General features: G+C 32.3%; 1 protein-coding gene across 6 annotated transcripts in view; it reads right to left on the bottom strand.

Annotated features, from left to right (window-relative positions):
- Positions 1 to 15,000, bottom strand: part of Cacna2d1 (calcium voltage-gated channel auxiliary subunit alpha2delta 1) — a 437,884-nt gene that overhangs the window by 48,860 nt on the left and 374,024 nt on the right. For 4 of the 6 annotated variants that reach the window (XM_074064875.1, XM_020156667.2, XM_020156666.2 and 1 more), the window contains 7 exons: positions 14,146 to 14,224; positions 13,302 to 13,351; positions 11,997 to 12,086; positions 6,512 to 6,589; positions 4,621 to 4,695; positions 4,254 to 4,328; positions 1,010 to 1,066 (listed from right to left, as the gene is read on the bottom strand). In XM_074064875.1, the coding sequence (XP_073920976.1) occupies positions 1,010 to 1,066; positions 4,254 to 4,328; positions 4,621 to 4,695; positions 6,512 to 6,589; positions 11,997 to 12,086; positions 13,302 to 13,351; positions 14,146 to 14,224 (504 nt within the window). The remainder of the gene's footprint in view (positions 1 to 1,009; positions 1,067 to 4,253; positions 4,329 to 4,620; positions 4,696 to 6,511; positions 6,590 to 11,996; positions 12,087 to 13,301; positions 13,352 to 14,145; positions 14,225 to 15,000) is intronic. The other 2 variants (XM_074064873.1, XM_074064872.1) reach the window with 1 other exon arrangement.

Below are 15,000 nucleotides of genomic sequence, written 5' to 3'. Positions count from 1 at the left end.
TTTTATAGTCCAGTGTCACTGAACTTTAGGACAACCTCAAGCTACTTGAGGTCAAAGTAGAATTTTCAGGAGATGGGGCCTGGGATCAAAACATATATTTAATTTCCTGCATAGAGTATAGAGCAATGATTCATTCGTCTTGCTCTTCAGATGAAGACACTGAAGTCCTCCAAAAATACATGAATCACTGAAGGATGCACACTTGGCTGTCATTAGAACCAAACTTGGACTCAGTTCTATGAATTCATAGCTTTTAAGATCTCTTCTTATCATCACTATTTTTCCGTTACATCATCTGTAACTTATTTTAAGGAAATGGTAGGCCTCACATAGAACACCTATGATAATGTTGAACTTCCACTGAAATACCAAAATTCTCTCAGTAAGTCATAGAAAATATACTTTTCTGCTGATTAGTTTAATGTGTCCACAGAAATATACATACACTTTTTTGCTACCAACAGAGAAAAGATGAGTTTGCAATGAGTTTGCCAAGGAATATGAATTCACATTATTTATTTGCAGTTTTATACATTTTTGATAGTTGAAGGGAAACTTCTCTAACTTCTAATTGCAAATTGCATTTTTAGAAATTCAAAAAATGGCTTAAAATTTCTAGTTTATGGAAACTATCACACAGAAATTGCTTTTATTTGCACTTAAAAATCAATTTTACAAGCAAATTGTTAGGATCGCATGGATTTGATGTTAATTTCAGAGTATTTAATACAAATTTCCTTCAAAAGCCATCTCTTTATGATCACTGATTGTTAACATCATTAGATCATTTACTCAGCAATTTTTAGTTAGCCAACACATACCCTCTGCCATAATTAATACCACTTTTGCTTGAGTTTACTGAGAAATGTCGCTTATTTCCATCTCATGCTCTGAAAGCTTAAATGTCAGGAAAGGCAACTTTAGTTATAAACTTTAAGAACAGAAGCTTGATCTCAACTTGATTTAGCAAACTTGAAAGCAGCGATAATTCTTCTTCAGTCACAGTTACCTGAACATTGGGTCTCCTTTTTCGTAAATTAATTGTTGGTATGCCTACACCAATAGGCTGAAGCAACAGAAAAAATGGTAATTCATCATCCTACATATTAGCATAGGTAAAAGCTCAAGCCTGTAATCAATTTGGATCAGTATTTCCTTGGTCAGAAGCAAGACTGATGATATATTTAGAATTTAATGTACTTGATAAATACCATAGAGTTCAGAATAACTAAATAAAACAACTGAAAGTTTTAAAATATTTTTAATGAGTATAAACTGTTATGCTACTAAAAATCATTTCTTAAGTTAACTACTCATGTTTTCCCATATGAAGTGGGAAAGATAACTTGACCCATGTACATTTTCCTGGTTCAAAACAGAAAAGATTGAAAAATACAAATTGTTAGAGTTTACATAAACCAAATGGGTTAAATGTGAATATTGCTAATGTCACCTGTAAATAACTGTTGCAATCTCACCCAAGGCTGGTATTATATTATCAGGCAAGGACTTTGGGACTTAATTAGATTATGGAGGCATAACCCTCACAAATAGGATTAGTACTCTTATAAAAGAAGCCTGAGAAAGATCTTTTGCCCTTTTATTCCCTTCCAACATGTGTGGTTAGAGGGAGAAATTGGCTGCCTCTGAGGAATAGGCAATGATCTGTGTGTGCCTTCATCTGTGCTTCCCAGTCTTGAGAAATGACAAAAATAAGTTTCTGTTGTTTATAAGCCACTAGTCTGTGATCTGTTTTTTGTTTTGTTTTGTTTCATTTTGGTTATAGCAGCCTTAGTAGACTAAGATCAATACTACAGGATATTTGAAATTTGTGCTTTTGTTACCTGAAAGGGTATAAAATGTTGTATTTGTTGAACTAACAGAGAATTCAACCATAACACTGTAGATTTATTTTGAATAGTAACTCCAAAAACAGATTACACACAATTTTGCATTCAATAAATATTTATCAGAATTGATCAAAATGAGATTATCTGGCAACCTAATCTAATCTGGTTATTTGAATGAAACAAAATGGAAGAAATATAAAATGCACTTGAGGATAAGTTAGGATGATAATTTAACAGTCAAAATGTGGTCATGGGGTAGCAGTATACTTTAAGAACATAAAGAATTCCTTGAAAAGTAGATATGTAAAAGTCTATAGCTAATTTATGTACTGATATTCTAGGCATTTTAAAGGACACTTGTCCTTCCTTTTACAAACTACAAAATTATACTAAAATATTTTGAAATGAGATTTCAGTGTCAAAAAGAAACATAACACATTGATCAAGGCATACTTGCATAACACTGGGCTTTCATCTAGCTCAATAGTAATGAGTAATATGATCATAGATTTATTTTCCTTAATTTGTATTGATAGATTTCTGATAAAAGAATTAAGGATCACTTTGTTAATACACTGCCCGTTAGCCGTTTGTGTTTGTCAATTGCTAAAATGGTAATTTTATACTAAATTACCCTTTCATGAGGTTCTTATATCAATCTGTGTATCTTGACACCCCATCACACTTAATTTACAAGTATAAATTTCAGGATGAAATAGTACATGGATTATTGAGAACTATTTCCTATTCTGAAACAGTATTTTTTGAAATTTTTTGTTGCTTTGTTGTTTAAAAATAAAATTCGACCCCAAAATATGAAAATCTAATTCATAATCTGGAAGAAAAATATCACCTAGTCTTTAATAAAGATTGCTATAAAATTTGTATTTTCTTTATAATGTTATGATTTTTAGTGAATAATAGCAACTTTCAAACATATAGTGACATCATTCAAATCTCCTTAGGAGAATATAGAAGAGGCAAAAACTATTTTTAAATTGTTTTATTGTCTCTTTTGTACTATGAAAGCATCTTAAATTGTTCTTGCCACTAGATGTTGAATTTTCATAAGTCCTTCATACATGCATTATTCTCATTATTATTTTTGCTGATGATATATTTTAGTTCTTTTGGGGGCATGTTAAAGTCTACAATTAGAAAATTAGGGGTCCTTTGTACTGTCCAGTGCATCACATTTTAATTACTTCTAGATTTAGTTAGCAGGATATAAATTAAAATACATTGGATAAACAAAGACCAAATAATAGCATTGTGTAATTTTAAACCTGTTTTCAAGATTATTAAAAAAATTCAACTAGGGCAAAAATCACAGATGATTATCTAGTCATAAACTATGTAAAGATGAATTTAACATGACACTCTTTAATGACCATTTCATAACATGAAAAAGAACCTATGGCATAGCATGATGTAGGATGATCAACGATATTTACTTATCATGTATCATGATAGATTTACATGGAAATAAATTTCATAGCAAGAATAATTAAAATAGATATTAATAAAAACATGCAATATTATTTACACTTTAAAATAATTTATTACATTTAATTTAAACTGCACTCAATGTCAGTGGCTATTAACTGTTATTAATTTCAACAATATTTGAATGACACATCTGATGGGTGTGCACACTTGTGTTTCTAATATATGGCTAACATTAAATATGCATGACTAAGAAGAAGGAGGTAGTATGCATAAATCTGCATAAGCTTAGAGTTGTCCTTAAAGTTACACAGCTTAAAGATGCTTATAAAATTTTGATTATGCAAGATTTTATCTAATTTTCCTTGTAGATAACTGTTTTATCATTAATGCCTTTTAAGTATTAATGAAAATAGAAATGAGCTATTCTATGAAAATATTTTGTAGATTGGAAATATAGGCAAAAAGGCTGAGATAAAATAGCATAAAATTTTATGACTTGCAGATTACATACATTTTCCTTATTGAATTTCCTGCCTATCTTTATAAGCCTACCCAAAGTGAAAAGCATAGTCTGGGAGATGGAAATCAGAGATAATCACTTGATGAGAAGGGCAATGGGAGTTGTGGCTGGGGCAGCAAGGATCATTGCTAATGTTTATCAGGTCAATGTTCTGTCTACAGCAACACCAACCACAGTCTTAAGCAAAGTCACACAGGAGGTGATAATGGCTACCTTTGAGAAAAGAATATCAGTTCAGCTATGTTGGTAAGAGAAAATGAAAACTCATTCATATTTTCATATATCTGTGATCTTACTGTCTAATAAGGAAGCTCCATTCTAGACAGTTCTTTGTATTTAATGCGATAAAGTAAATTTTAAATGAAAATCCTATTAAAAACATTAATCATTAATCTTACAAAATACTAATCACTGTAAATAAGATATATACATACCTTTGGCTGAAGATTTGGATGTAATAAAACATAACCATTAGGATCAATTGCAAAATAGTAGCCATTGGGGCATAGCTGAAAAATAATTGGAAAGTGTAGAGATCCCTGAGTCACAATCACAAATCTACACTATTGTTTTGAATTCTTTTACCAAATTAATTTATTTATTAAATATACATTTTAAGACATGCTGAAAGATAACAAAGTATCTCTACATTTTATTTTGAAGAAGCTTTTTAGCATTTAGCTCCATTGCTATCGTAACTATACACAATTTTTGAGAATTACTTAAGTGCTTTATGGGCAAGTTAAATCAGGACACAGTTCTAAAATTGGAAAGGTTACCAAAGAATAAATTGCATCTTACTGTAAAACGTGGTGTCAGTCTTTTAATATCTTCCAAAGACACATCGACTCCCATCACACCCAGAATTAGCTGGTTCTAGAGTGAGATGGCAGAAAATTAGTGTATTTTATACCAAATGTTTCGATATTTTATAGAGTTATCATACATATTCATCCTCATACTAATTGTTGAATGTATTTGGATGGATAGATGAATAGATAGACAGATAGATAGATAGATAGATACTGGTAGACATGATAGGGTACTTTGGGTGTCAGTTTACAAGTTGTTTTTAGCTTTTAGTTTTCCAAACCTGATTATTTAACTTAAATGAAATCTTGATAACTAAGTCTAAAACACAAAAAATACATGAAAATTTTTATTTGACATTTCCTGTACACTTTATTCTAATATGTGTTTTAATTTTTACAGCACAGTCAATAGTTGTAGCTGCATGTGTGCGCACCAATGCACATAAACTGATTTTGTGGTACACTACGTTTAAGAAATCCTAAGAATATCCAGCCTAAAGACTGGTCAATATGGAATAAAGGAAACATTGGAATTTTGTGGATGATATTACCTGTGTATGTGTAACTATCTTCAAAGCATGTGATTTTGTTGATAATAAGAATCAAACAACATTTGCTAATTATTGCTAATAACTTCTAAATATCAAACAATAGGCATCATAGTTTTAGATCCAAGTTGAGGGGGCTATGGGCCAAATTGCTATCATAATCATCGATAGGAAAGGGAGATGGAGACTGTGTTAAAATTTTGACTTGGAAATTTTGTTTTAAACATAATTATAAAAATTATAAAATAGATTGAAATGCATTTACAAAGACAATGATAGAGTCCAATCAGTAGTTATAAAGACACTTTAAACCCTGTATAGTTTCAGAGTGAAGTTAATTCAAGAACTAGGCTGTCACTGTGAGTCAATCCTAGGCATAACAAAACTAGCAAACTAAAACATACAACAGGCCATAATGAGTGTTTCAGCACATATGAGTTAGAGAATTATTCCTTTATGAATTGCAATATTTAGAACTCAGAGATATTTAAGAATGGTAATGGGCCCCCAAAGAGGAATAACTGTTTTGTAGGCCTACATTATTAAAATAAGGTGTTCAATTGACATTTATAATAAGTGAACAAATAATGCTTAAGTGCTACAGACTTCATTAATCCACATACTGGAAATAAAAATCCCCTCAAATCAAGACTGTCACCTACATATAAAATAAGTATTTAGTATTAATACAAACTTCTACATTTTAAAATTCATTGTGAAGTGTGCAACCCTATTTTTCAAATTAAAAGTTTTTAGTATAAGATATATTTCATAATTACAACTTTTAAGCAACTGCATGTTATTACACTGATAATAGTACCAAAGATATAGAAATGAAGCATTTTTTAAGAAACTCATTATTTTTCATGTATCTTAAAATATATTAAGACTATAAATCAGACCCTTAAGTTGGAACTAAAAAAACTATTGTTTGGGAACTGGAACAGTAAGGATTCAATATTCATATGTGCATTTGAAACAAACATAACCATGATTTGGGTCTGGATTGTTTTCTATCAATGAATGTCTCAAATGTGCTTTTAAAATGTGCACACAATATTATTGTCCTTTTATCATACAATGACCCCTAGAGCCTGACTCTGCATCCTCATCCATCGTAGTTAAGTTGACTCTTGACTTTAGGACAACAGAGATTTTCATCTGTGCTTCCTTTTTCCCAGGTGATTATCACACAAGCAGCTGTCGTCATCAACCTCTGTCCTACAAGACTTACATCGTATGCATTTCCTTATACAAATATCTTATCCACATTGAACTTCAACACCACAGTTTATCATTTATTATTATTAATTTTATCAATTAACTTTTAACCTTTAAGTTTGTCTTATTTTCAAATTGGCCCGTTATGTTGAAGACCGGAAGAGTTCCAGTAATGACAAGTCCCAGTTCCTAAAAATAGATTGAGAGAAAAGGCAAATGAAAGCAACAAGTTAAACTTTATCCTACTGCATTAGATTTTGATATCTGAGACTTCATTTTATAGTTACTTTAAAAGAGCCAGAAAAACCAAGTAACTGATTTTGAATATTTATTAAAGGTTATTTTAAAAAAACAATAAAAATCTATTGGAAATAATAAGGACTCAGCAGGCAGTCATTGAATCCTGCAACATCTAAAATAACACTGTAGGTCAACATTGCAAGTAATTTAAATAAAAATGATTAATAGCCTATAACATTTCAATAAGTATGCTCACTCCAGTTTTCAGTGTCTGAACACCTACCATCAGGGGTCTCCATAACTAGCACGGTATTAAAATATAAACGATTTGCTTAAAGCAATCATCATTGGAATTTCATTCTAATTTTTATGCCAAAGCCTTCACACTATTTCAGAAATATGCAGCTGAATAACATGATAAATAGAAAAAAATGCAGAAACTTTAAAGCAACAGAGGCTAATAAGAGAAGGGGACTAGGAACTAGAGAAAAGGTTAGTTCAGGAAGAATCAACTTACAAAGTAACACATATGTACATGGAAGCAAAACTAGGAATCTCCCTGTATAGCTATCCTTAACTAGCAAACCCCCCTGGTCCTCCTTATTAATGCTTATACTCTCTTCAACAAAATTAGAGATAAGGGCAAAACAGTTTCTGCTTGGAAGAGGGGGTGGGGCGAGAGGGAGAGGTTTGGGGGAAGAGGGGAGAAGAGGGGAGTAAATCATTGTATGTACATATGAATAAAGGAAAAAAAAACCTGCATTTCTGGAATAATCTAGATAAATAATATGCTGCTACAAAAGCATAAGAAACAATATTGCTTCTTAAAATAAATAGCACTTCCTGACAAATAAAATAGTACAGAAAGACTTAACTTCAAACATCAAATATGAAGAGGGTAATCGTGAAGATTCATTTGGTATACCAAAACTCATGCCATCCTATTAATCATACATTTGTGTAGCCCTCAAAATAAATAGAACTGTTTTTTTTTCTTCTTTTTTTTTATTCATATATGCATACAAGGCTTGGTTCATTTCTCCCCCCTGCCCCCACCCCCTCCCTTACCACCCACTCCGCCCCCTCCCTCTCCCCCCTCAATACCCAGCAGAAACTATTTTGCCCTTATTTCTAATTTTGTTGTAGAGAGAGTATAAGCAATAATAGGAAGGACCAAGGGTTTTTGCTGGTTGAGATAAGGATATCTATACAGGGAGTTGACTCACATTAATTTCCTGTGCATGTGTGTTACCTTCTATTTTTTTTTTTTTCTCCTTCTTTAAAATAGAACTTTCCAACAAATTAGTATAGTGTAGAAAGACAAGTGAGGATATCAAATATGAAAAGTATAGTTATAAAGTATTCATTTTGTATAAAAAATAATGTCATCCTAATAATCTACTTGCAGATAATCTCATATATTAAATGAGTCCATCCAGATTAGTGTAATTGCAGGGTTCTTTTTTCATTATTGACATCGGATACCATATACATATATATGCATATCTATTATGTAGACATGAAGTGTCTCCTCAAAAGACTGACGTGTTGAGAGCTTGGTCTCCAGCTGCAGGTACTGTTTTGGGAGGTTCTGGAAACTTTAGGAGGTGGGCCTAGCTGGAAGAAATGGGTCACTCGGGGCGAGTCCTTGGGGAGTGTCATGTCCCTGGCTCTTGCTGTCTCTCTTCTTGGCTTCCTGTCCTCAATGAGGTAAAGAATCTCCACCTCCACATCCTCCTGAGGTCCTGATGTTCTGCCTCACAATGGGCCCAGAAAGACTGAGCGAGGTGACCTTGGGTTGAACCCTTTGAAATCATGAGCCACAAAAGATCTTCCCTCCCTTATCTATTTACGTCAAATATTTTGCCACAGTGATAAAAAGCTAATTGTCTATTTTTTAACCATGATTTCATTTTAAAACTACATTTTCAACAAAATCACTCAATGACATTTTGAATTTGCTAAACTGAGAAAACATTAGTGCTCTTATTCTGAAAAAACAACCTTCAACCCAAATCTCACAGGCTGTGGTTTATAACTGCAAATGTGAAACCCCAGAATAATGGAAACTGATTTAGAAAGGAGGCGTAATCATAGAGAAGCTTCCAAGAGAACACAATACCAAATTATTTGGGACAAACAAAATTAAGAACAGGTAGCTGAGTACATGATGATGTACATAGAGGCTTTATGTAATCCTAAATAAGAACATTTGAATGAAAACATTCTTATTTATGTAAATTAATATTCCCAATGAAAACTTTCTACCTCAATAGTAAGATTATAGGTTAATTCATGAAGCTGGTATCCAAAAGATAATTCAGTGAAAATTACATTTGGTGAACTTTTTATTTGAGTTATAATTTATATGTATAGTTTAAAAAAATGGTACCATGATATAAGACAAGATACACATGGATACACTTTCTTCTATGCATTGCTTTGGCGTTTGTACAGAACACCATAATTTGCTTCTAAAAATGGTTAATATGTACCATAAAGTGATATCTTAGGTTACTATAATATTAGATTTAAGATAGTCATGAGCTCAGTGGTACTTAATTTCCACTTTCCCATCCATCAAGAGAAACAAAAAAGTGTACTCTGTTCTCAGGCACAAAAACATCTCTAGAGAACTAGAACAATATTTGTGCTACTGGGATTTGTTATTTATCTCTCTCTTTTTATATAGAGTCTCCCCTTGTCTCTCCAATCAATAAAGCCTCCAGAATATTGCTCCAGTCCTGTTGGGGTCATTATTTCCCATTATTTCCAAAGATATAAATGGTATAATTCCTTTAATATATCCAGTACTTCCAAATTTTATACCCTCTATTTTTGTGTGGTTCATTACTCATCATAATTGACAGACACTTTACTTGTACTCATGTTCCAATAAAGCATCACAATTTTGTAATCATGCTCCACTCTATTTCCAACTACATGACTTGTTTCTTTTGAAAGCCAGGGTTCTTTGAATTTTTCACATTATAGTTATGACATATGACCTTAAAATATTACATCTTTTCCTTCTTAATAACTATTTGACCAACATATAGTTTGAATTTACTGCATGTAGTGATTATAAATAAATGCCCAGAAATAAATGATGGATCACTTATTCTCGAACCAATAAAAAGAATGCTCTTTGTCCACTGATAGCCAACTCATGTGCCCCACCATTTTTTCTTTTCTTTTACATTTAGTTTTAGCTTGTAAAACAGCACTTTAGAATCAACATTTCATTTATGTTATCAGTAAGAACATTACCAGTGATGCAGACATTCTGGTTAATGAACTTTTGGTCATAGGAAATACAGCAGGGCATAATTATTGACTTCTCCTATCGCACACTGTCCTATGATGGAATTGGAAAAGCAAAATATTTTGGCCATAGCTTCAGATGACCATGTGACCTTAAGTAAATAAGCAATGTCAAGAAGGAACAGTGGACAGTAATGTTAGCTGGGTCTTGAGGTAAGCAAACTTCACTTTATCTTTCTTAACATGCAAAGCTACTGCTAATAGTGCCTATTTTTCTTCTAACTTCCTGTATATGTTTATTTTGTAAGAACCAAATGATAAGTAATTTTAAATGGATTGCTTTTTGCCCTTTGGGTTCATCATTGCGTTTAGAAAAGTAGGAACATCATATAATTGGAGTCCAAGTAGGGAAAAGGGCATTACTGAATCAGCATTTACTGTTAGGGCTCAGTATTTTCACACTCTCCAACATATTATTTCAGTAAATCATTAATGAAGTCTTCAAATTAAGATTAAGCACATGAAGTCATAACTATCATGCCAGCAAAGTAAAAATAGCACAAAACAGATTTTTCAACCTTGGTTTGGTCCTGTTGGTAATGTGGGCGGATAATTTTTTTGGCATGTGTGTGTATGTGTGTATGAGTGTGTGGTGTGTGTTTCATATGTGTGGTATGTGTTTCTGTGATGTGTGTGTAATATGTCTGTGTGTAGTGTGTGTGTTGCACATGATATATGTGTGTATTGTATGATGTATGTGTGGTATATGTGTGGCATGTGTATGCAATCTGTGTTATATGTGGTGTATGTGTAGATGTGTAGTATGTGGTATGTGTGTAGTGTGTGGTGTATGTCTTTGTGAGGTGTGTGTGGTTCATGTATGTAGTGTGTGTGGTATGTGTGGTGTGTGTATGTTTGTGTAGTGTGTGATGTTTATGGTATATGTGTATGGTTTGTCTGGTGTGTGGTATGTGGTGTGTGTATGCCTGTTTAGGTGTGTTGTATGTGTTATGCATGGTGTGTGTGTAGCATGTAGCATACAGCATAGTGTGTGCAGTATGTGTGGTGTGTGTGTGTGGTATGTGTGTGTGTGGTGTGTGTCCGTGTGGTATGTGTGTGTACATGATGTGTGTATGTGATGTGTGTTTTTGGGCGTTGTGTATACTATATGTGTGTGGTGTGTGTATGTCTGTGTGGTGTGGTGTGATGTGTGTCTGGTATGGTGTGTGGTATGTGTATGGCATGGTGTGTGTGTTTGTCTGGTGTGTGTGTGTGTGTGTGTGTGTGTGTGTGTGTGTATAATGAGGCTTCTGTTTGAACTGTAGATGTTTAGCAGCATCTCTGGTCTCTGTGTTCATTAGAGCCAGTGTTAGCCCTTCATTAGTCACCAGGTGTGACAATCAAAAATGTCTACTGACATTCCTAAATGACATGTGAAAGACAAAATCAACCCCTGTTGAGAATTACTGCTTTAAAATATGTTGGAATACCTTTGATAAAATGGCAGTTGTGTAATGGATATTCAACACATGTATGATATTTCATACCAGATGTGATCACCTTATTTCCACAAAAACTTAAAGTAGTACATTGCATATGAAGAGGCGATTAGGTTTGTAATGATTTCACTGTAAGGAAAACTTTTTTGTCTATCTAACTGAATGTACTTTGAGTTTTTGAAAGTCTTTCTAAATTGTAGAGGTTTTACATGTTTCTACAAGCTGTTACCTACTTTAAGAATATGTCCTTCAAAATTCTTGCTCAAAATCAAAAGAGACAGGTTCTCATTCACATAACATCAAGCATTATTTGTATGCTAAAAATTCAAAAAGTTATTAAAATTCATGTAAACTCAACTTTCTAGGTTGGAAATCCCATACTCTCAACAGATCAGCAAAAATATATACATGTGCGGTTCTCTGTTACATATAAATCTAGGATTTTATTCAAACTATCTAAATCCTAGCAAAGAAGCTTGCAATAGAAGGGTTTTTGAAAGAAAGGATCCAAGAAAACCTGTCACCTAAAAAGAACAATAGTCAGCTATGTGCTTTTGTTATGGCCATCTTTGGTGGAACATCCAACCTCTTACCAGTGCATCCAAATAGACATTTGTCCACTGGACTTGCTTTGCTTTGTCTCCTGCTAAAACCATTGGTCTTCCCAGCACATCCAGATATTCCTATTAATACAAAAGAAAGTAGTGGTTGAAAAACTAAGAATGCAGTGTTTTAAAAAAGTCTCCATAGGGGAAAAATAGTTTAGAGTTTGAAAATAATATGTAATCAAATTATTAAGAGAGTACATAATCATTTAATTCCTACTTTGGGCACTTCAAATTGCGTATCTCACCTATTACCTTAGTGGTATGTATGTATGTGTATTTCAACAATCCACAACATTTGACTTATTTATACAATATATCTACCCATTGTTTTTTCTAGCAACAATTAGAACATTGTTTCTCAAGGTACAATCAATGATAAGTGAAATATGTTCCTTATAAATTGTTTCAAGTTGATCTGAACTATGTAAGGTCCTGTGATTTACTGTGTGAAAATGCACAAATTTGAAATAATAAAGCAGTCACATACTTGCTTTCATATCACAGATTGGCTGAAATTCAAGACTACATTTAAACATATCAAAAAATAAATGAAATACTATGCCAAATCCAGACATCAGACTCAAATGCAGCTGCTGTTTCATTTCAACATTCAATGTATTCAGCATTCATTTCCACAAAGGCCATACTATTTATACTAAATTTTGACTTAGTCTGTTTCGTAGACTCACAGCTATTTTTAAAAATTGAGCAATGATTTTAAATAGTAATTTCTGAACATTTTCACATATATTTGAATTAACTTGATTTAAATCTATAAAAAAGTTACTTATTAGTCATGTTCAACAGAATGGTGTTAGGAAAATCATCTCCTTGCAACTTTATTTTAAACAGGTAAATAGATATGCAGGGGTTATTTGGGAGTGACTAAATCCTAACTAAGCCTTATATAATTTCTCCAGAATAATAGTTTACTATTCTACGGCTAAGAAAACATTTAAATGATTTACAATAGAATCATTTCAAATTCCATGAGATAAGAGCATCAGAAAATCTGATTGTATTCATTTTCTATGCTGTTTTCAGTATCCAAGAGGAAAATACTCACATTTATATTCATATTGTTCATGAGTTTTAGATGACTGGAAACAGTTTAAACTTTAATGAGATGAAGAGCAATATGTCATTACGATACTCAGATTTCAATACAATGCAGTATTATGGATTTTTTTGTTTTCATGTTTACCTATTCTGTCCATATGGAACATATTTAAACTAGAAAAAAACTGGAACTATTAAAAAATAATTTTAAAACATTTTAAGTAACTATACCTGAGTATTAATCCTTATTGCTCCAATGGAAGGAATTTCATAATAATAACCTGAAATACATATTTAAAATAAACATTAATTATGATAAAGAGCCGTAAAATTATTTTGTGTATTTGTAGGACAAAAAAGGTATAATTGTCCTTTAAAATTGAGAAAACACTAAAATATAAGTAATCTCTTCAGAAAAGGTTTGTTTAATGGATTTTTCATAATGTATGTACAGACTTCATAATAATTTTTACTACAATTCCTAGATGATATAAACATTCTTTTTTGTTCTACAAAGAGAAGGAAACATGAAATTATTAAAAATATACTTTTCTTTTGTCAGATAAATTATTAAAGATGCAGATGTATACATCATTATTATATGTGTGTAAAATATTTGTCTAAATATAACTTTCGGAATGTATTCAGGTTTTGTTGCTATGGTATCACTGTTTATCTTTAAATAACATCATTTTTCTTCTGAGTACAAAGAAAATATGGGCTCACTGCATGAAATCTGAATTATCTAGAAAGGTATGAGTCATTTTTCAAAAAGAACCAGTAATTTTTCCACAAAGAAAAAATATGTACATATATATCATGTATCATTAAATATCATTCAGCATAATATATCATTTTATGAATTTACAATATTACGATCAGGTATGTGAACATTTTATAATGTAATACTGATGTCTAAATTTGTTTTGTGATATTTTCCATGGAAAAATGCTGAAAATCTTATCCTTGCCTCAAATCCTCAACTTCAGATTATTTTAAATTATAATGTAGAACTAACAATTAATACCAAATTTTTTTTTCTAATAAGACATGGTCAAGAAAACAGATCTGTTACCTTTATTTGCACAAGCCATCCACTGAATAGGTCCTCTGTCATAATTATGTTGACCAACTGAAAATGTAAATACACGCACCTGGATGAATTGAATGATAGGTATCTATCAGACTGAGTGAAGTTTAATTGAACGGCAAAACAAAACAGCTAAAGCAGAAATAAATAAATGTAACGACTACAGTGAAGTTATATGACAAAAAATGAAGCCAGTAAAGAATTCAGGAAGGCACCCGAGGGAAACCACATAACCTACTCTCAGCATAGACTCCAGCTGCCAAATTTTAATTAGCACTTGGGTGTCCTGCTCCATGTCACTATCTCAGGGTGGAACATGAGGTTCTTTCAGTTCCAACTCAACTTTACCTGTCTCACCTGGTTAAAACATCACCCACATATTCTGCCATGGCAAAAACCAATTTCCTTATATCATTAAGTATGTGGTGATGAAAATGTATACAGAAAGGTCACCGTTTTATACAACTAAACTAAGTGATGGGTTTGCTACTTTCACACCATGGAATATTTAAGATACAGACATATGATTGTGATCTTAGTATATTATTTATTTACTAAAAAGGTGAATGACATGAACATTTTAAGCTTGTAGATTTTTCCCAATTCACATGAGATGACCATTTGAAAGGACTTTTCTTAATGTTTTATCTGTTTTATGTTCTGCAGATGATTCCAGAGCACAAGTCTCAAAGAGATTTCACATCTGTTTCCTTTACTGGTCTGGGCCACACAGATTGCATTATACCAATCCCTGCCCCCAAGCATATACTAGGGATATTTCTGTTTCACTTTTAAGGTTTCATCTGAGCCACTCTTTGATTCATCCAGTTTTCCTTAGCT

This window comes from Castor canadensis, chromosome 2 (genome assembly GCF_047511655.1).
Source record: "Castor canadensis chromosome 2, mCasCan1.hap1v2, whole genome shotgun sequence".
Lineage (NCBI taxonomy): Eukaryota > Metazoa > Chordata > Mammalia > Rodentia > Castoridae > Castor > Castor canadensis.
This window is presented reverse-complemented; position numbering and strand designations above follow the sequence as displayed.